This window comes from Narcine bancroftii, chromosome 2 (assembly GCF_036971445.1).
Source record: "Narcine bancroftii isolate sNarBan1 chromosome 2, sNarBan1.hap1, whole genome shotgun sequence".
NCBI classification, from domain to species: Eukaryota; Metazoa; Chordata; class Chondrichthyes; order Torpediniformes; family Narcinidae; genus Narcine; species Narcine bancroftii.
This window is the reverse complement of record NC_091470.1, coordinates 108,135,783-108,158,486: the sequence shown is the minus strand read 5'-3', so window position 1 is coordinate 108,158,486 and position 22,704 is coordinate 108,135,783. Positions and strand designations below refer to the sequence as shown.

General features: G+C 45.6%; 1 protein-coding gene across 1 annotated transcript; it reads right to left on the bottom strand.

Annotated features, from left to right (window-relative positions):
• Nucleotides 1–273: 273 nt before the first annotated feature.
• LOC138754120 (matrix metalloproteinase-21-like) lies at nucleotides 274–22,483 on the bottom strand. The gene is made up of 6 exons (XM_069917960.1): nucleotides 21,769–22,483; nucleotides 18,424–18,563; nucleotides 17,195–17,336; nucleotides 15,695–15,952; nucleotides 6,926–7,098; nucleotides 274–2,321 (listed from the first exon to the last, which is right to left on the bottom strand). The coding sequence occupies exons 1-6, from the start codon at nucleotides 22,415–22,417 to the stop codon at nucleotides 2,040–2,042; spliced, it is 1,644 nt and encodes a 547-aa protein (XP_069774061.1). The 5' UTR covers nucleotides 22,418–22,483; the 3' UTR covers nucleotides 274–2,039.
• Between the last annotated feature and the right edge of the window lie 221 nt (nucleotides 22,484–22,704).

Sequence of the window (22,704 nt, the reverse complement as noted above, 5' to 3'; positions counted from 1 at the left end):
GGGGGGGGGGGGGAGGTGCTGGCTATCCACCCTATCTATGCTTCTTGTTAACAGTTGCTGCCAAATGGCCACTGTTAATTAATCCAATTTCTCAGTAAACCTTTTGTTCACCATCTCTTGGCAGTGCACTGAAGTCTTGGTTTCCAAATGGGACTTCAGCCTGCAGTCCTTGGAAATCTTTAAGGTGTTTAAAAAGGAACCTCACACACAGAATTATTTAGATTTTATTTGTTAATATCAAATAATTAAAAAGTAGGAATCATTATTGCTCGGACTACTGAACAAGAACAAAATAATTGTGCCATTAAAACAAGGAAGTCCCCCCAAATTCTCACAAGGTGAACTGAACAAAATGCCTTCATTAATTTCTTTCCCCCCCCCACCTTAGCAATAATATCTGTTAGTCCATAAGCTGAACACATCACAGACCAGTGTGCAATGTCAGCGACCATGCAGTCGTTACAAACAGGCAGCAAAGTGCAGTCTGGATGGATGGAATGTTTTAAATTAGCAGGCTTCAGCAGAAAGAGGCAACCTTGCTGTTCCAACATAGCTGGAGGTCATAATATAGGACATCCAGAATAGGAGCAGGGACTGTTTCAAAGCTGTCATCCCATGGGATGATCTAGGGCTCTGGGGGAGGGAGGGGTGGAACAGAACAAGAACAGGATGAGATGGTTCCATTTGGACAGGAAAGGTTAGGAGGAAATTTTAATGCTGACACTGAGAATTGTGCTGGAGATGAAGAATTATGACAAGCAACAGTGATGAGTCACTGAACAGAGAGCAGGTGGAAGATCTCGTGAAATGGTGCTAGAGGTGGGCAAGGTGAAAGAGATGACAGTGGAGTTCGGGAGGACCAGGAATGACCACCCTCCACTCCATGTCCACAACTCTGCAGTGGAGAGCACCAAGTTCCTTGGACTTGACTATTGTAGACGCGCAACATCTCCTCACTTGTCAGGAAGGTGCAACAGTGACTGCACTGCCTGAGAATACGGAAGCAAACAAGGCTACCACCCACCATTATGTCAACCTTCTGCAGAAAATCTATCCAGAGCATCCTGGCTGGATGCATCACTGTGTGGTACGGTTGCTGCAGAGAAATGTATCAGAGGTCAATCCGCAGGACTATAATGGCAGAGAGGATAACTGGAATCTCCCTTACCCCCCCCCCCGCCATCGATGTGATATACTGGGATCGTTGTCTGAAGAGGATCATTGAGGACCCCCTTCCACACAGTATCTTTCAGCTGTTCCCGTCGGGAAAGAGATACAGGAGTATCAGAGCCAGCACCACCAGGCTGAGGAACAGCTTCTTCCTACGGGCAGTGAGAACCCTGAACGACCAAAGGAACTGCTCACACTAACCATCTGAGACTCCCATATTCGTGAAACAATAATTTATTTGCATAGATGAAATACTTCTCCTGCGTATGTATTGTTTATATGAGAATTGTTTCTGATGGTGCATCTACATGTTGTGCACTGACGACCAAAGAACACTTTTTTTCAGTTGTACTTTTGAGGGGCTGAAATTCACACTAGAATCCAAAATGCCACATCAGTAGCAGAAGTCTAAATGATCTCTTAATAAATAAAGGACAAAACCACGATGAATTAAAGCAATGTAGAGTCTGCGCATCAAAACACACATCCTATCATGGGGCTAATTGGAACCTGGCAAGTGTCTACGTCATTGGCAGCGTTGGGAGCTCTGATGGGCGGGGCAACCAGGGCCGAAGCAAGAGTCCACGTTCGAGGCGTCAGTAGCTCCGATGGGCAGGGGGCTGAGACATGAGAGATAACTTGACTTTTACAGGAGATGTATTGAAAATTTCAGATATTTTAGCCAAAAATAGAGGTCAACTTTTACTCTAGTATATATGGTACTTAAATGTACTGTGGCCTCCTAGGGACAGTTGTTCAGAATGCAAAACTATCTAATATTAATGAGGCAGTCTCTATTGTTGGGCTCTTTCTCCACACCTTCCTTCTCTGAACCCCTTGCCCTCCCTGCAAAGGGTGGGTTTCTTGCCTCATGTCACATTGCAGATATCCAGCCACTGGTCGCTGATGTTGCGTCTTGGCCACAGGCCATTGTACGGCAGGCTAGGATTGCTTGCCCTGTCACGTCTGCCAATCACTCTCCAGAAATGAACACCTTTGAAGAAGAAGATGGCTCTGTGAGTGTAGGAGAAGTACACAGCATCCAAGCCACCTAATGGGTGATCTCCTGGGTCCACAGGAGGGAAGACATCAATGATCTTTTTCGGAAACCCGACGACTCTCAGGTTGGTGTTGACGTTGAATGCTGTCACCTGTTGGAAACAGAAGAATGGAGATTTGCAAAGATCTGGATGAGGGGAATGTTTAACCTACAAATCGAAAGACAATAAGCCGGAAGTACTCAGCAGGTCCGACCACATCTGTGGGAAGGGAAACAGAGCTGGCGTTTGACCTCTTGTGAGGACTGGGAAGAAGGTAAGAATAGTTTGTTTAGTTCAGTAAACTAGTTTAGTTTACTCAGTGTAGAGCTCGTCGAAAGAACCAAAGACTTGTTGATCCAAACCAAGGCTTTTATTAGCAAAAGACCGGAGCTCTTCACAGGTGGCCGACCAGTCCGGAATGATCCGACCTGGCTAGGGACACAACCCTTTAAGGCCCAAACAATAGGTGTGGCTTAGCTCTCAGCCAATCGCTGTAAGCACAGTCTAGATACAGTAACTATATACACTATGTACATTGGTGATAGATCTGTACTATCACATTCACCCCTTCTTGGAGAATTGACCCGGGAAAAAAAAAAAACAAAAACGAGGGAGAGAATGAAAAGGGGTAGGTCAAGGACTGTAGCGGTCAGGGGGTCTGACCATCCGGCGTGACCGCCGTGGTGCCGGGATTGGGGTCGCTGGAGTGGTGTCACCCGCGGGCTCATCGGGTGCGACTGCTCCGTCGCTCAATTCCCCAGTCGTTTTGTCGGCAGGGTGGCCCGAGTCATTGGGGTGCTGTTGGTCCTTCTGTTGCGGCACGGGGCCTGGAGCATAAGGAGTTGGGGGGTTTGTAGTTGCTCGTGATCGGTGGTCGGGCCCTGGCGGTCGTCAGCGATGGACGCTAGGGTGAGCACCTGGTTGGCCGCGGGGGTGGCTGCGGCGGCGGTAGCGTCGGCCCCGGGGGTGTCTGTGGCGGCAGCAGCAGCGGCGGTAGCGTCGGCCCCGGGGGTGTCCGTGGCGGCGGCAGCAGCGGCTGTAGCGTCGGCCCCGGAGGTGTCCGTGGCGGCGGCAGCAGCGGCGGTAGCGTCGGCCCCGGGGGTGTCTGTGGCGGCGGCGGCAGCAGCGGTAGCGTCGGCCCCGGGGGTGTCCGTGGCGGCGGCAGCAGCGGCGGTAGCGTCGGCCCCGGGGGTGTCCGTGGCGGCGGCAGCAGCGGCGGTAGAGAGGCAGGCCATCACCATGGTTGCGACGGTGGGTTGCCCCTTCCGGGTTCGGCGTCTCCGTGACGTCAGGCGTTGCCGTGCAGGGGAGCCCTCGCTCTCATTGGACGAGAGCTCTGGGGAAGAAGAGTTTGAATGGGATAGTGGCGGTTGAGCTTCACACGAGGCACTGTGTTTGCTGGCGGCCATTTTAGACCTACAGACTGCAGCAAAGTGGCCGTTTTTAAGGCACTTCTGGCACCTGGCTTTTCTTGCTGGGCACTGGGACCTGCTGTGCTTGTTCCTCCCGCAGAAATAACATTTCGGGTTCGCACGGGGCAGGGTAGCAGCAGCCGACAGGCCGTCAGGGGTAGGGTAGGAGGGCACTTTACTCACATCAGAACGAGGGGTCCAGTCCCTAGAGAGCTCGGTGGACTTTAAGGCTGCATCCTCCATTGTGATTGCAATCCGGGCCACGTCCTCTAGTTTTTCTACCCCTTGTTCGAGCAAACGCAGCCTCACTTCGTTCGATCGGAGCCCAGCCACATAGGCATCCCGGACGAGGTCGCTAGTGATCTCGGCAGCAGTTTTGTCCACACAGTTACAGTCCTTGCCCAATGCCTTTAGTACTTGTAAATATGCCCTGCTGGACTCACCGGGCTGTTGTTTCCTCGACGCAAGCATGAGCCGGGCATGAACTCTGTTCACCGGTTGATCATACAGTTCCTTCAGTACCTTTATGGCTGCGGTGTAAGTGGTCTCATCCTGGATGTTCTCGTAGACTCTCAAGGACACCATAGACAGCAATGCTGTTAGACGCTGGTTATCCTCCTCTACCTGAATGAATCTCAGGAAGTTTTCAAAGTTCAGCAGCCAGAACTTAAAGGCTTTGAAGGCTGTAGCTGACTGTGGGTCGATATCAAGTTTTTCTGGCCGAGTTAAACGCTCCATCCCTTTCAAAAAAAATTCCTTTTGCTAATAAAATTGTAGAGCTCGTCGAAAGAACCAAAGACTTGTTGATCCAAACCAAGGCTTTTATTAGCAAAAGACCGGAGCTCTTCACAGGTGGCCGACCAGTCCGGAATGATCCGACCTGGCTAGGGACACAACCCTTTAAGGCCCAAACAATAGGTGTGGCTTAGCTCTCAGCCAATCGCTGTAAGCACAGTCTAGATACAGTAACTATATACACTATGTACATTGGTGATAGATCTGTACTATCACACTCAGTCTCTGAGTAAAACCAGGGTGACCATGGAAATAAACTGCAAACAAGGTTACCTCGTCAATAAGTAAATGGAAGCTGAGGGTGAGAGATAAACATAATACAAAGATGAGAGTTTATTGGCATACATACACATACATTGCACACATTCAGCCGTTCCCCCCCCCTTATCTGCGGGGGATATGTTCCAAGACCCCCAGCAGATGCCTGAAACCATGGGTAGTATGTGCCCTAGATGCACACCTATCACTTCCTGCCTTTGCGACTACCCCACCCAACTCCCACTCTTCTGTTTGGATGCCTGCTGACATTTTCCTGTACCTTGATGAAGGGCTCAAGCCCAAAATGTCGTTTATGTGTTTTTACTTCAACCACAGTGTCTTCAGATTTTCGTGTTTTACATTGGATTCAACCCAGGTTGCTGTAATAGCAATGCACTGACCGCCTAAAGATTCACAGCATTTGCTCATATTACTCATTCTAAAGAACAGTCATCTGTATCTCATCACTGCCGACCTCTTATAACAAACTCACGAACCCATAGTGATCCACAGTCCACATTGAGATATGCTGGTCTGGATTATTCGGCTCAAATGTCTGTCTTTTATTGTTTGGTGGTGTGGGTGAGGGGTTCACAGTTTTGATTCACACCTTTCCTTGGAATGGCAGTTTCCTTTGTAATGGATTAATTTCCAGCTGGCCAGATATGCATAAATAATTTTGCACATCAGAAAGCTCAGTCATGTGTGTTTGAGTGTTTTGCACCAAGGACTGGAGAACGCTATTCGTCGGGTTGTACTTGTACAATCAGATAATAAATAATCCTCAATTTGAATGTACTTTAAATGGTGGCATCCGTGAGGGGCAGTGTACCACAAGGGGCTGCAGACTCTGGGGGAGTAGTAGAGCAGTGCAGGGCAAACAACCCCACCCCTTACCCCCATTGAAAATGAGGAGCAGAGGCAACTACCCGACGGCGCCTACCACAGTAGTGGCTCAACGGCTGAAGGACCCCCACAGGCTGTTGTTGACTTGCGGTCGAAGGACTCGCATAGGCTGCAGGCTGCTGGGGATTGGCTCGTGGGAGCCAGGTGTAGGAACCAAGATTCCAGAGGATGCTGAGGCCTCCTGAGAAGCCTTAGGCGCTGAAGGCTTCCTGATCGTATCGGACGTTCAGATCTGAAGCTCGGGCGGCCGATGGTTTGAAGTGGAGTTTGTGCGGCTGCAGAGTCCACAGGAGCTCTGGAGGCGAATCCACAGACACTCGGTGTCTCTGAATGAACTCTCTTTTGCTTCCCTTTTCCCTTTTGTTTGGGCTATTGGGCAATACTCGTGACAATTCTCTGTTTGCATTACGGCAGACAAAAGTTGCAGTATTTAATGTATTATTACGTAACTGTGGCGGCCCACGAACTGAGTTGCAGCCTGGCTCACAAAATGGCCGGCGATCACAAGGGCCCCGCAGGGACCAACAGCTGTCATCCCGTGGGGTGGGAAACCTGGAATGCCGGCCAGTCGGAGGCCGGTGCTGTGATGACATCACTCCTATCGTCAGAGACAGGGAGTGAATATAAACAGCGCTGGCAGTGCAATAAGTCTGTCTTCGACCTCGACTCGACTGTGTGTGTCCTTCTTATTCCACACTACATGACGATGAAAGGAAATGTTCGATCTTTAAATGTCAGTGTAGTTTGGTGGACTGCACTAAATACATCATTGTGAATTCAACTCCAGTAATTAGGAGTCAAATCGTTGGTTGGAGCAGAAGTAGATTCGGAAATGACTGCAGGCTGCAGTGTAATGCAGGAGTTTGCAGGAACGCTCTGGCCTCTAGTTCCAGTGTAACTAATTTTAAGAGATTGTGGTAAACAGATGAATTATCTGAAGAGGACACGCAAAATATTGAGGATCCTGACCACCCCACACACAATGTCTATCTGAGATACGGGAGTATCGGAGCCAGCACCACCAGGCTGTGGAACAGATTCTTCCCTCGGGCAGTGAGAATGCTGAACGACCAAAGGAACTGCTCACTCTATCCATCCGAGACTCTCGTATTCACTAAACAATTTTGATATTTCTTTGTATGTATCAATATTTGTCCTGCGTATGTATTGTTTGTCTTGTAAGTGTGTTATGTCTGGTGGTATGTCTGTAAGTGTTTTTCATTTAGTTGTCATCCGATTGCACAAGTACAACCTGATGAAACCGTGTTCTCCAGTCCCCGGTGAACAGTCACAATAACGAGAAAGTGAAGGATAAACATTGTAGGGCAGGGAAGTAATGCTCACCATATTGTCCTTGAAGAAGTAAACACACTGGTCACGTCTGTCAAAGAAGGCTGCATTAATTGGTCCAGAAATGCCAGGGAATCCACTGGAGATGAGCTTGGGATAACGGACACCACGTGGGCCCTGTGTGTAGGCACGATCATTTATGTTGTCATACCTCCAGTACTCAGTTCCTGTGGATCAAATAGAAAAATATTTTGTGTGCGAGAGCATGTGTGCGTGCATTGGCGCGCGTGTGAGTGGTTGCATGTGTGTGCATTGGCGCGTGTGAGTGGGACCACGTGTTTGCATTGGTGCACGTGTGAGCGGGAGCATGTGTGTGCATTTGCACACGTGTGAGTGTGAGCATGCATTTCAAACATATGAGGCCAACTGGATGAGAAGATTGTGCTACACAAGCCTACATAGGAGGAGGCTGGTATGAATGTAACGCCAGGATGGAGCGATTGGGTTGAATGGCCTATATAACCCTGTGTTTGTGTATAAGTACACTTCTGTACCTACCTGCCTCTGTACTGTATCTGTGTGTGTGCTTGTGTGTTAATAAGTTGGTGAACATAGCTCAATATAACTACAAAATAGTTCTATGTCTTGGGGGCGTGGCAAAATGGCGTAGAGATCAGACATGTAATCCCTGCCCTCTCTGGTCAGACTTTTTTTAACCCTTTATTTTTAATTTTAAAACTTTAATTTTTAATTTGATATTTTGGTGAGCCATTATGGCTACTAATGTAAAAAAAAACTAAGTCTCAGTTACAAAAGAAAAAACAGTTTCGAAGTGCAGAAGAATTGGGGTCTAAACAACCTGGAACAGCCTCGGATCCGTTTTCAGCGATCCCCAAGGTTCAACAATTGCCGGTGGGGACAAAAGCTAAGGTAACAGTTATTCACCAGTCTCAGGATGGCGCTGGTTCGACCCGTTCTAAAGAGGAAGGAGCGCGCTCCCGAGAAGTTGGGTACGGGCCTGGAGGCTTACTACAAAGAACTCTCCCGATGGAAGAGACGGAAGCGCGGAGGAAGAAGATTCCGATGGCAGACACGCAGTCTGCAGCGATTATGCGCTTGGGTTGTGCTGTTAATTATGGAGAACTCCGTAATTTTATTTTAAAAATGGTCTGTGGGTGGACAGCAGCGACGACCTCCTGAGGAAGTCGGATGGGTCATCCTGCTCAAACTACAGGGGAATCACGTTGCTCTCCATTGCAGGCAAAATCTTCGCTAGGATTCTACTAAATAGAATAATACCTAGTGTCGCTGAGAATATTCTCCCAGAATCACAGTGCGGCTTTCGCGCAAACAGAGGAACCACTGACATGGTCTTTGGCCTCAGACAGCTCGAAGAAAAGTGCAGAGAACAAAACAAAGGACTCTACATCACCTTTGTTGACCTCACCAAAGCCTTCGACACCGTGAGCAGGAAAGGGCTTTGGCAAATACTAGAGCGCATCGGATGTCCCCCAAAGTTCCTCAACATGATTATCCAACTGCACGAAAACCAACAAGGTCGGGTCAGTTACAGCAATGAGCTCTCTGAACCTTTCTCCATTAACAATGGCGTGAAGCAAGGCTGTGTTCTCGCACCAACCCTCTTTTCAATCTTCTTCAGCATGATGCTGAACCAAGCCATGAAAGACCCCAACAATGAAGACGCTGTTTACATCCGGTACCGCACGGATGGCAGTCTCTTCAATCTGAGGCGCCTGCAAGCTCACACCAAGACACAAGAGAAACTTGTCCGTGAACTACTCTTTGCAGATGATGCCGCTTTAGTTGCCCATTCAGAGCCAGCTCTTCAGCGCTTGACGTCCTGCTTTGCGGAAACTGCCAAAATGTTTGGCCTGGAAGTCAGCCTGAAGAAAACTGAGGTCCTCCATCAGCCAGCTCCCCACCATGACTACCAGCCCCCCCACATCTCCATCGGGCACACAAAACTCAAAACGGTCAACCAGTTTACCTATCTCGGCTGCACCATTTCATCAGATGCAAGGATCGACAATGAGATAGACAACAGACTCGCCAAGGCAAATAGCGCCTTTGGAAGACTACACAAAAGAGTCTGGAAAAACAACCAACTGAAAAACCTCACAAAGATAAGCGTATACAGAGCCGTTGTCATACCCACACTCCTGTTCGGCTCCGAATCATGGGTCCTCTACCGGCACCACCTACGGCTCCTAGAACGCTTCCACCAGCGTTGTCTCCGCTCCATCCTCAACATCCATTGGAGCGCTCACACCCCTAACGTCGAGGTACTCGAGATGGCAGAGGTTGACAGCATTGAGTCCACGCTGCTGAAGATACAGCTGCGCTGGATGGGTCACGTCTCCAGAATGGAGGACCATCGCCTTCCCAAGATCGTGTTATATGGCGAGCTCTCCACTGGCCACCGTGACAGAGGTGCACCAAAGAAAAGGTACAAGGACTGCCTAAAGAAATCTCTTGGTGCCTGCCACATTGACCACCGCCAGTGGGCTGATAACGCCTCAAACCGTGCATCTTGGCGCCTCACAGTTTGGCGGGCAGCAGCCTCCTTTGAAGAAGACCGCAGAGCCCACCTCACTGACAAAAGGCAAAGGAGGAAAAACCCAACACCCAACCCCAACCAACAAATTTTCCCTTGCAACCGCTGCAATCGTGTCTGCCTGTCCCGCATCGGACTGGTCAGCCACAAACGAGCCTGCAGCTGACGTGGACTTTTTACCCCCTCCATAAATCTTCGTCCGCGAAGCCAAGCCAAAGAATGGCTACTAATGTAAAAAAAACTAAGTCTCAGTTACAAAAGAAAAAACAGTTTCGAAGTGCAGAAGAATTGGGGTCTAAACAACCTGGAACAGCCTCGGATCCGTTTTCAGCGATCCCCAAGGTTCAACAATTGCCGGTGGGGACAAAAGCTAAGGTAACAGTTATTCACCAGTCTCAGGATGGCGCTGGTTCGACCCGTTCTAAAGAGGAAGGAGCGCGCTCCCGAGAAGTTGGGTACGGGCCTGGAGGCTTACTACAAAGAACTCTCCTGATGGAAGAGACGGAAGCGCGGAGGAAGAAGATTCCGATGGCAGACACGCAGTCTGCAGCGATTATGCGCTTGGGTTGTGCTGTTAATTATGGAGAACTCCGTAATTTTATTTTAAAAATGGTCTGTGGGTGGACAGCAGCGACGACCTCCTGAGGAAGTCGGATGGGTCATCGTTGGGTGTCCAAACTCACAGCAAAACGACTAGAATGCTACCTTTTGAAGAGCAACAAGAAGAGGACTTACCTTACTCTACCACCGTACAGGAAATGGAAGAAGAGCTGGAAGAAAGTGAGTTACAAATTATGGAACTGGATCCTGCAATTCAAACTGCACTTCAGCCTGTTTGCATGATGTTTGAAGGTGTTGCTTCTTATTTGGATGTTATTTCTGGTCAATTGAACCAGGTGGTTCAAATGAATACTGATATAATTTCAGACTTAACTGCGGTTAAGGCAGAAGTTAAAGAAAACTGGGAAAACTTCAAAAAATTTGAAGCTTTTTCTGAATGTAAACAACAGGTACAATCCAATACAGAAACAATAGTAAAGGTGGAAAAATCAGTTAAAGATTTAGGAGCCCGGGAAAAAGAGATAACAAAAAAAATGGACTATTTGGAAAATCAAAGCAGAAGAAATAATGTGAAAATTGTGGGTTTGCCAGAAGGTATAGAAGGTCAAGATCCCTGTCAAATTTTTTAAAAATTGAATCCCCAGATATTGGGGGAAGAGTCCTTTCCTGACGGATTGGTATTGGAAAGAGCACATAGAGCTTTAAGAAGACCATCCTTATCTGGTCAGTCGCCAAGAGCTGTGATAGTTCACTGTTTGAATTGTTTGGATAGAGAGACAATTCTTCGACTTACAGTTCAAAATGCAAGGCAAAGACAAGCTCCAATGATGGTTCAGAATAGTAGAGTTTTCTTCTATCCTGATTTGAGTCAAGATATCATCAGACGCCGATATGAATTTAATCCAGTTAAAGATTTGTAAAGGTAACAAATTTGCTTTTCGTTATCCTGCTGTGCTGAAAGTGTTTTATGGAAATTATCAGTTTCAATTCTTTGAGAGTGAACATTCGTTACCGGATGTCAGAGGACAGAGTCCACCATTATCTCCTAAAAGAAAATCTGATGGACTTGGAAATGGAAAAAGTGGCAGAAATGGAAAGAACGTGAATGGAAAGAGTTCATCTACTCTTGAAATGAGTTCACCATCTGGACTGGAATCTCAAGGCTGATTTTTTTTGTAATATGTTAATATTTCTGACTGGCTGGCTGGGGAGGAGGGGATTGCACTAACTTCTTTGTTAGTCACCAGTGGGTAATCCACACCCAGTTTTTTTAGGGAGTTACTACCTTTTGGTAGTTTTTTTGTTGTTTTTTTTCTCTCTTATTAACGAATATTATTTTTATTTGGAGGGCCTATATATTTTAATTTGAGAGTTCTATATATATATATATATATATATATATAAAATTTCTTTGTTATTATTAATTTTATGATTATTTTTGGTATCTAGCAATTGTATTAGATATGTCAAATTTGAAATTTGCTACCTTTAATGTTTGGGGATTAAATAATCCAATCAAGTGTAAGTGAGTTTTGCTTACATTAAAAAGATGAAGATTGATATTGCTTTTTTCACAGGAGACATATTTGAATGAAAAAGAAAGTATGAAATTGAAGAGGGATTGGGTTGGACATGTTTTTTCTTCATTTAATTCCAAAGCTAAGGGAGTAGCAATTTTGATATTACAATCAATTTTGAATTACAATCAATGGAAATGAATGCAGGATTTTTAAGTTGAATTGTAAGATTTTTAATGAATTTTGGACTTTACTTAACATTTATGCACTGATGATGAAGCATTTATTTTGGATGTATTTTTGCTTTTGGGACAAGCTAATGAAAATGTTGTGGTTGGAGGAGATTTTAATTGAGTTTGGAACCTTTATTAGATAAATCTCCAAAAAATGTTAAAAAATCTAAAATGGCAATTCAAATTCGAGCTTTGATGAAAGATTTTAATTTAGTGGATATCTGGCGACGTCTTAACCCAACAGAGAAGGATTTTTCTTTTTATTCATTTAGACATGAATCTTTTTCTAGAATTGATTTTTTTTAGTATCGGCAAATTTACAGGGGAAAATATTCCAAGCAGAATATAAAAGTAGGATAATTTCAGATCATTCTTTGTTGCATTTTACTTATGAGAGTTCTGAAAAAGTTTGTGCAGCTTCTCGTTGGAGATTCAATACGATGTTGTTAAAAAAAGTGGAATTTATTGAATTTGTTAAGAAACAAATTAATCTCTTTTTGGAAGAAAATGTTAATTCCGTTCAGAGTAAATTTATATTGTGTGATGCTATGAAAGCTTACTTGAGAGGTCAAATAATTAATTATACCTCTAAGGTTAAAAATAATTATTTGACCGAGAGTCTTGAATTAGAGAACAGATTAATGAATTAGAAAAGGAATTTCAGAGAGATGTGACAGAAAATCAGAAGATAGAGTTGTCTAGATTGAAATTGAAATACAATACGTTGCAATGTTATCAATTTGAAAACTTGATTAATAGATCTAAACGATGGTATTATGAATGGGGTGAGAAAGCACATGAGGTACTTGCATGGCAGTTAAAAAAAGAACAGGTATCAAGGGTTAATAATGTAGTCAGGTGAAATTCGACTATTACTTACAAACCTCGTAAGATTAATGATGAGTTTTATTCATTTTATAAGAAATTATATGCTTCTGAGGAAAAACAGGAGAGCGGTTCGATTGACTCCTTTTTATCGGTGTTGAAATTTCCGGTATTAGGAGAAGAAGACATATTGGAGTTGGAGGCTCCTTTTACTGATTTCGAAATTAAATCGGCTATGTTGGAAATGCCGAATGGAAAATCACCTGGTGATGATGGGTTTTTGGTTGAATTTTATAAGGTATTTTATGATGATTTATCTACAGTGTTTGGAGATGTGTTATTAGATTTTAGTAAATATATTTCAGTTTTCTTTTCTCTTTCTTTGGTTCTCCTAAAGAGAGTTGGCTGAGAGGGGGAAGGGGGGGGGGTTTCTTTTTTCTTTTCTTTTTTTTGTATATAAAGAAATTTTTTTATCATTCATAATATGTAGTTTTCTTATTTTATGTAATAACTTTGTTGAATGAATAAATAAAGTTATGAAAAAAAATAGTTCTATGTCTTGATTGCTATTTTAAACTATTTTTTAACCTGGGTTATTCATGAGTAATGGGTCAACAAATTTAAAATTTTATTATGGATTAAAAATTTTCAAGTAATAATTGTTCAGGAGCAAGATCTCATAGAACAAAGAATATTGAGACATTGCTTGGGTTAGTTTGAAAAAGTTGGTTTTTAAACACTGAAATTGACATCAGATTTTATCGTTGGAGTTAAATAATTGAACTTGAGTTCAACATCAGGAAGGGAGAAAGTTTCTCAAAACACTTTCACCAGATATGCTCAAATTGACCCATGTGACCAGAGGGAAGAAGTTGTTTGAAACTCTCCTGTCCTTCTTCAGCTTCACTGACCCCCCCCCCCCCCATTCACCCAGCTCCCCTGAGAGCACTGATCAACAATTAAGCAACATATTGATCAGAGTATAGAACACAGGAGTTGGGATGCTATGTTGAAATCGTAAAGGCATTGGTGAGGCCAAATATGGAATATTGTGTGCAGTTTTGGTTGCCAAATTACAGGAAGGATATAAATAGAATAGAGAGAGTGCAGAGGAGATTTATGAGAATGTTGCCAGGGTTTCAGGGTGTGATTTACAGGGAAAGGATGAGCAGGCTGGGACTTTATTTCCTGGAGCGTAGAAGGTCGAGGGGTGATTTGATAGAGGTATTCCAAATTATAAGGGGGAAAGATAGAGTCTATGTGGACAGGCTTTTTCCATTGAGAGTGGGGGAGATTCAAACAAGAGAGCATGGATTGAGAGTAAAGGGGAAAGGTTTAGGGGAAACACGAGGGGGAATTTCTTGATACATGAGGTGGTGGGGGTATGGAATTAACTCCCAGCAGTGGCAGTAGAAGCGAGATCGATGTTAATATTCAAGGAAAGGTTGGAAGATGTATAGACTGGAGAGGTGTGGAAGATTATGGGCTGAATGTGGGTCAGTGGGAGAAGATGTTCGGCATGGACTAGTAGGGCTGAACTGGCCTGTTTCTGTGTTGTAAATGGTTATATGTATGCAGGTACTCCCCAATTAACAACCTATGTGACTTGCGTCCATTTGCACATATGCACATAAATATTTAAACATAAATATTTAAAGAAAAAGTATAAAATTTACACGTTATTTTGTATTTGACCAACTCTAACAGGGATACAGGGTATGTAAGAGCCAAAGTGTGCATACTTACCTTACTCGTCAGCATTCCGGGATCCATAGGCTAGGTGTGGCCAACTTGATTCCTGTGCACATACACAATCAAGATAGCTGCGCCCAGCCCACAGACCCAGGGATGACTAACAAGATAAGCGTGGACCAGAATGTAGAAAGATTTACCAAGGTTGATCGACAAATTCAAGAAGCTTTAAATTATTCTTGTCTACGATGAAGAAAATATTTGATTAAAAAGTTTGCTTTCAGACTTGGGTAAGCCACACACGGGCAAATTTTCAACGCATCCATTTCCAAATACAACTAATCCTTCGGTCCCAATTACGACAGTAAGTCAGGGAGTACCTGTAATTATCTTTGCTATCTAAAGTACACTATTTGACCTGATGAGTTTCTCCAGCTTTGTGTTTTAACTTCTTCAAACTAAAATTCTATCTCCTGACTAGGTTTGCTGTTGAATGTCATATGGATAATCTTTCTGTGAAGGGCCTTGGAAGATTTTGCTTCCTAATTAATTGTTTGTCATCTATATCAATGATCTGGATGATAATGTGGTAAATTGGATCAGCAAGTTCGCAGATGATACAAAAATTGGAGGTGTTGTGGACAGTGAGGAAGGCTTTCAAAGCTTGCAGAGGGATCTAGACCAGCTGGAAAAATGGGTTGAAAAATGGCAGATGGAATTTAATGAGGTGGAATGTGAGGTGTTGCATTAACTATGATAAAGGGTGGAGAGCGGTAGAACAGAGGAATCTGAGAATACACATACTCAAGTCCCTGAAAGAGGCACAGTGAGATAGGGTCATAAAGAGAGCTTTTGGCACATTAGCATTCTTGGAGTGGTGAATGCAGACTCATTTTTGACATTTAAGAAAAATGTGGACAGGCAATGGTCTGGGTGTAGGTCAATGGGATTAGGCCAGTGGTTCTCAACCTTTTTCTTTCCACTTGCATACCACTTTAAATAATCCCTATGCCGTTGGTGCTCTGTGATTAATAAGGGATTGCTTAAAGCAGTATGTGAATGGGAAGGGAAGGTTGAGAATCACTGCTCTAGACCCAATTGTTACTGAAATATTTTGCTGGAGAAAAATTGCGATTGGCCCATTTTCTTTGGAGTTACTTAACGAGTCAATTCAGTACAATTAAAACTGCTTTTCAAACTTTTTTCTTTCCACTCTCATACCATTTTAAGTAATCCCTCACTAATCACAAAGCACCAATGGCATAGGGATTAGTTGAAGTGGTATGTGAGTGGAAAGAAAAAGGTTGAGAACTACTGGCTTAGGCAGAATAATAGTTCAGCACAGACTAGAAGGGCCGAAGGGCATGTTCTGTGCTGTTGCTTTCTATGATTCCATGACATGAACTACTAGATCTACTACCTTTGAAGAAATATGCAGCATCCTTTGACCAGGTGCACACATGCACGAAGGCGTCGATGCCCGCTCTGGGTATGCCACGCCAACCACTGCAGATGGGCAGAGGGTCTCCATACCGCGTCCGGTTGTTGTGGTTCTCGTACATCCAGTACCAGCTGTCTCGGAAGAAGTACGTATTGAAGGCAATGACCTGCCTGCCGTCCGGACCTCTCCCCCTACGCACCCAGTCAAAGACTGTGTCGAATGGGCCCTCGCACACCCCTGGTCAGAGAAAGGGAAGTGGTTATGCTCTTCGATGACTGTCACCAGCGTCAGAGAAGGTAGGTGCTCAGCTCACAGTGGGATATTTTAATTTAGACATGCGGCCAGGTGGCCCACGAACCCATGCTGCCAAATTACACCCAATTGACAAACAACCCCCCACCCCCCCCGGTATGGTTTTGAACGGTGGGAGGAAATCCACGCAGACACGGGGAGAACCCTTTATTCCTGGTGTACTGACCTAAAGTGGGAATCAGCATCGAAATTTCCCAAACAAGCCATGTGCTATTTTAAATGTAAAATTAGTCTTCCAACCCATGAGTCCGTGCCCCCAGAGTACGCCAATGGATCTACAACCCCCGTTCGTTTTAGGACGGTGGGAGGAAATCTGAGCACCCCATGAGAAGATACAATCTCCTGACTGACGGTGCCAGATTTAAACCCAGGCCACTAGTGCTGTAATAGCATGGTGCTAACCATTACACTAACTGTGCAAGGAACAACCACTACTCTGGTCAACAAGAGAATCTGCAGTTGCTGGGGTCCAGTGTAATACACAAAACATCAAAAAATAATTTAGACATACAGCTGGGTAACAGGCCATTTCACCCCTCGAGTCCATGCTGCCCAATTTAGACCCCATTCACCCACATCCCCGGTACGTTTTTTGAATGGTGCGAGGATACTGGAGCCCCCCACCCACCGGGAGAAAACCAATGCAGACACAGGGAAAATGTAAGAGCTCCTTACAGATAAGGTAGATAAGGGAGGGATGGCACATCAGCAAGCAGGGGAAAGGGGGATGGCTCTGTGAATGGAGAGGGAAGGGGGGTGGAGACTGAGGGGTATGGAGGAAGAACGGGGAGTGGTCTAGCAGAAACCAGAGCAGTCAACATCCAGTTGGAGAGTGGCCAGATGGAATGTTAGGTGTTGCTCCTCCAATTTGCAGGTGGCCTTGGTGGTGCATGAAGCCATGAACAGGAGTGGGGCACAGAATTGAAATCGTTGGCCAATAGGAGATCCCTGTCACTGATGCAGAGAAAGCAAAGGTGCTCAGCGAAGTGATCTGCCAGTCTGCGTCCAGTCTCTTTGATGTATAAATTAAATTACGACACAAGAGAAAAAAGTATTCAAATTCCCCAGTTCCGTCTCAAGGGCATGCTGAGATTGAACCATGATCTGGAATCTACTGAACCAGGCATGGTGGGCACAGGGTTCCCACCTCTGAAATAGGTTGCTTACCATAGAGCTGCTGGATCGCTCTTCTGTCGCTCAAATCCAGCTCGGTGTCTCTGCCATCTGCACTGTAGTTGGGCTGCATTATTGACCCTCTGCTGTACGTATGAGGCAGGCCTAAGACATGTCCTACTTCATGCACAGCCACCTGAAATAACACATCCATATTCATTGTCACACGAGGAATTAGATGCAGACTGCTCCCAGTGCGTGCACACTGTTCAAGTAGTCCGTGCTCTTGGACTAAAACTATTGCTGTTTATCACTGTAACAGAGATGACACTTTCACACTGAAGATAACACCACTGCCAACCCAATCTTTTTTTATATACACATACAGAACAGTAACAGGACCCTGTCACCCAAATCCCCATAGAACCATAGAAAACTACAGCACAGAGAGCAGGCTATTTGGCCCTTCTAGTCTGTGCCAAAACTTTGTTTCTCTAGTCCCACTGACCTACACCCATTCTTTAACCATCCAGACCTCAATTATCCATATATCTATCCAATTTACTCTTAAGAGAGAGCGCACATTTATCACGTCAGATGGCAGCTCATTTTCTGAATGAAGAAGTTCCCCCTAAACCCATGTCCTCTTGTATTTATCTCTCCTAATCTAAGTGGAAAGAGCCTACTCTCATTTATTCTTGTCTATTCCCCTCATAATTTTGTAAACCTCTATCAAATCTCCCCTCATCCTTCTACTTTCGAAGGAATAAAGTCCCAACTTGTTTAATCTTTCCCTGGAACTCAACTCCTGAAGACCTGGCAAAATCCTAGTAAATCTTCTCTGCATTCTTCTGATCTTACGTTGCAATGGGGATCTGGAACTCTCATCGAAGGAAGAGACTTATTTAAAACTGTTTGCGCTGTGATGCTGCCACAAAACAATGAATTTTGTAAATTAATTCTGATTTTAATTTTAATTTAGACATACAGCACAGTAACAGGCCTTTCCCAGTGCTGCTCAAATACCTCAATTAACCTACAACCCCCTTACGTTTTGAATGGTGGGAGGAAAGCGGAGCCCCCGGAGAAAACCCACCCAGATGCGAGGAACAAGTACAAACTCCTTACAGATAGCACCAGATTCGAACCCAGGTCGCTGGCGCTGTAGTAACATTGTGCTAACTGTGACACTTGACTCTTGGATCTTCGGGCCCTTCCTTTCCAACCCCCTCCCCGCCCCGGCTGGGTGCTCTGCCTCAGGAAATGAACCACCCTTTTCTTACCCTCAGCAGGTTGAGTCCCTGGTTGGTATTGGGCGCTGTGAAGTGCTCGTCGTCATCAAAGTGGATGGCTCCATTCTGCCATGTGTGCGCCACCTCCTGGCCAGCTCCATCAAAAGCCTGGGAACAGCCAAAATGGCGTCCTGAGGAGACAAAGGGCTGTTTAAACTCCACTTGAAAAATTAACCATTTCTCTCACTCTCCAATATTTCCACTGTTTTACTTCCTCCACCATCAGACAAACTTAACCAGGGCTCTTACTTTTGCACTTTACTGTTTTTTTTTCAAAATCTCTGTTTCTTCTTCTTCTTCTTCTTTGGCTTGGCTTCGCGGATGAAGATTTATGGAGGGGTAAATGTCCACGTCAGCTGCAGGCTTGTTTGTGGCTGACAAGTCCGATGCGGGACAGGCAGACACGGTTGCAGTGGTTGCAGGGGAAAATTGGTGGGTTGGGGTTGGGTGTTGGGTTTTTCCTCTTTTGTCAGTGAGGTGGGCTCTGCGGCCTTCTTCAAAGGAGGTTGCTGCCCGCCGCCAAGATGCACGGTTGGAGGCGAGATCAGCCCACTGGCGGGGGTCAATGGGGCAGGCACCAAGAGATTTCTTTAGGCATTCCTTGTACCTCTTCTTTGGTGCACCTCTGACACGATGGCCAGTGGAGAGCTCTCTGTATTGCACAGTTTATTTACAGGTGTACATCATGTGCAGTTTATTGTTCACGACCAATAAGTGGTAATTCTGCCTTGCCAGCAGGAAAAAGAACATCAGGGCATGTAATGGCATGTTTGTACACTGGCAATAAATCTGAAATCTGATCTTTAATCGCTCTTGAGGGAAAGCTTCAAAAATGGCTGAAATATCCTGGTAAACACGGCAGGACATGTTCTCCTCCACAATGACTCTTTTGGCCCCTCTCGTTTCCCACAGATCCAAGGTGTAGCGATGGACATACATTTGGGCCTGTTCCTGCACATCAGACACTGGAGTCTCCCATGTTACAGAACATTCCTTGGGTGCTTCACAGGAGTGAAAGCAAACGAACACACAGGAGGCTTCAGTATGACACCAAAAGCTTAGTCAGGAAGGTTTTATCAAGTGCTTCATCAGAGGAAAGAAAGACCAAGAAGTGAAGAGCTTTGAGTGAATTCCAGAGCTTTTGTGACAATAATTAGTGTAGCGGTTGGCGTGACGCTTAACTACAGCGCCAGCGACCCAGGTTCAAATTCAACCCCTGTCTGTAAGGTGTTTGTAGTTCTGCGAGGGTTTCCTCAGGAGTAATTTGGTGGCATGAGTTTCAATGGCCGGGATTGGCTTCTGCAGTGTGGTAATTTTTTTATAAAATGCTTGGGTTTTTAAAAGCTGCAGACACGTCCTCCATTGATCAGTGGTGAACATCGGAAATGATCAAGTGACCAGAACTGGAGGAGTTCAGAAGGGAATAGGGCAGGAAGGTATGAGAGAGAGAGAGAGAGAGAGAGAGATGGACAAAGCCAAGAGGTTTCAAGCTAACGTGTTGCTTAACCAAAAGCCGAAGTGGGGTTCAGGGAGTATGGGGAGGGGGTGAGCAGGTCAAGGGTGTGGTGAGCAGCAGGGCTTGGTCCTGGTCAGGATGCAGGACTTTGAATTTAAATTGAATAGATGCAGGTGGTTGTGTGCCAGAATATTCGAACATGAAAGTACCAAAAGACAGAAGGTATTGAGCAGAAGAAGGGCAAAGGTGATGGAACCAGGTACGTACATGCTCTAACATTCATCTCTGCGTTGATCATCAAGATTCTTTGCCATAAAACAGAGAATGTGATATTCCACAAAATTTCCTTTAGTCTACCATAAAGCAGTCAAAGATTTACCATCAGCAGAAGTTGCCTGGTGCCCCTTACAGCCAGAGAAAGAGAAGCAAAAGAGAGCTCCCCCCCCACTCCCCGGGAGTCATTTGATGTCCATGGATTTGCCTCCAGCGCTCCCCTGCCTCCGTTGGCCACTCAAGCTCCAGATTTGAACCTCTGACAGGATCAGGAAGCCATCAGTGCCCTCTTGTATCCTGGTTCCAAGACCTGGTATCACTTTAGCTAGTCAATATCACCATATCATATCACCATATACAGCACAGAACAGGCCAGTTTAGCCCTACTAGTCCATGCCGGAACAAATCCCCACCCTCCAATCCTCTCCCCTCCATGTAATTATCCAGTCTTTCCTTAAATGTAAATAACGTCCCTGCTTCAACCACCTCTGCTGGAAGCTTATTCCACATCCCAACCACCCTTTGCGTGAAGCAATTTCCCCTCATGTTCCCCTTATAATTTTCCCCCTGCAATCTCAAACCATGGCTTCTGGTTTGAATATCCCCCACTCTTAATTTAAAAAGCCTATCCACGTTGACTCTGTCCCTTTTTAAAATCTTGAACATCTCCATCAAATCCCCCCTCAATCTTCTACGCTCCAGAGAAAAAAGCCCCAGGCTGCTAGTCGAGCCAGACGCCAGCTGGCCGCAGCCTGGGTTCCTCGCCTCAAATCACCAACAACCCTGTGTGTTCTTCAGCCTCTCACAGGTTCCCCTCCATCCCCCATGGGTTGTCTCCACTGCTTCTCTCTTTCAAGCAAGGAGTGGTCTCTCCATTTTCATGTGCCTTGCTCCATTCCTCTCCTTTGGGAAGGAGTCCGCAACCCCCCCCTCCCATATATAGGCACGGTCATCTCAGGCCAAGACACTGAGGTCGCAGAATTATAAAATAAACTGCTCCTTTAACAGGTCGTTTAAAGCCTGTCAGTCAGACTGGGTTGGAGTGGGTGGGGGGGCCCTGTGTCTCTGCTCCCTGCTCTCCCTGGGTCTGCAGCGGTGACTGGGCTGATGTTACAGCATCTCTGGCACGCTACCATTTCTTTTTCCCCAGACACCCTGGTTGGAATGATCTGGTTTTACTTGGAATGGATGCCATGGAACGAGATGATGCCAGAATTTACCAACTACAAATCCCTGAAGCAGCTGAAAACAAGAATGTGGCGGAGTTCCGCAGCACAGAATCAGGTTTTTTGACCCAACATGTCGATGCCGACCAAAGGGGTCCATATCCCTCACAATCATTCCAACCCAGTAGCTTTGTTCTTCCCAATATTTTATTGTAGCGAACCTCCCCTCACCTATCACTGTTCCTGCTCAGATCACATTTGGATAAGCAAAAGATTTCCACAGCAACACTGATTTCTACTCAATGTGTTTACTAAGCATGGAAACCAGAGAGTCATACAGACTCACAGGGTGGAAAAAGCCCTTTGAGCCACGTACAGTAATCATCCCATTTATGTTTGCTTCCAGCTGCACAGCAGAGAGAACTTGTTGATATCTATTACCTGTTCCAAATGCCAGAGTGATGTCCACAGCTGAGACCGAAGACCTCAGATCCTCTTCAAAGTTGATCGGGGTGACCTCACTCCAGACGCGGAAGGCCAGCCTGATGACCGCTCTCTGCTCCGCCACCGACATCTGAGTGCTGTAGCCCTCGCTCAGCAGACGCCACTTCAACCTCCGCTTGCCAAAGGCCAGGCCAGAGACGTTGCCATCGGCAACCTCCATCTGTCTCCCTTTGGACTTCGAGCTGTGGAAGAGGCGGTGCAGGAATCGTTTCTTGCGGACAAGACTGCTCCCGGTGGTGTTGCCCGTGCTCTTAACCATCTGCCTAGGGCTGACTGTAGCATGAGTGGACACTAGAAGGTGGGGTGAGGGTCTGTGATCTGGTACCCCACATCTGGGTTTATTCATCACTTCTCTGGTGAGTGTATCTAAAATGCCAGTAACCGACAGTCCATTGGTTGCTTGAAAGTTCTTCAATGCCTCGATAAAGCCTGGCCTTTCACTGCCTTGCATTGGAGTTGGTTCCATCTGCTGTAAGTCTTCAATATCTTCCCGAACAATACTCAACAAGTCAGGAGGAGCAGGGTCTTCATCAGAGACTGTGGGTACATCTTGATGCGCTGGACCCTCCCAGTTGATGTGTTCCATCCATCCGTACCTGAGAAGGAATTTCTAATTCAGAGGAGAATGTTGGTTAATGTTCAGAGATGATTGGTTTCAGGACAGAAAATGCTGTAAAATCCTGGCAGGTTGAGCTATATCTGCAGAAAGAGAAGCAGTTAATGTTTCAGGTCAAAGCTTACTTGTTGACACAACAGTAGCTGGCCTCATCAACAATAACGATGAGTCGCTCTACAGAGAAAGAGTGAAAAATCTCGTGAAATGGTGTGATAGTCACAACCTGCATCTTAATGTGGACAAGACGAAGGAGATCA

Bases quoted from the DNA above. Each gene is read 5' to 3' on its own strand.
- LOC138754120 (XM_069917960.1), bottom strand. From the start codon at position 22,417: ATGGAACACATCAACTGGGAGGGTCCAGCGCATCAAGATGTACCCACA. The intron at 17,337-18,423 runs GTAAGAAAAGGG...GTGTTATTTCAG, and splicing joins AGGGACTCAACCTGCTGAGG to GTGGCTGTGCATGAAGTAGG. The intron at 15,953-17,194 runs GTAAGCAACCTA...TTCTCTGACCAG, and splicing joins AGCGATCCAGCAGCTCTATG to GGGTGTGCGAGGGCCCATTC.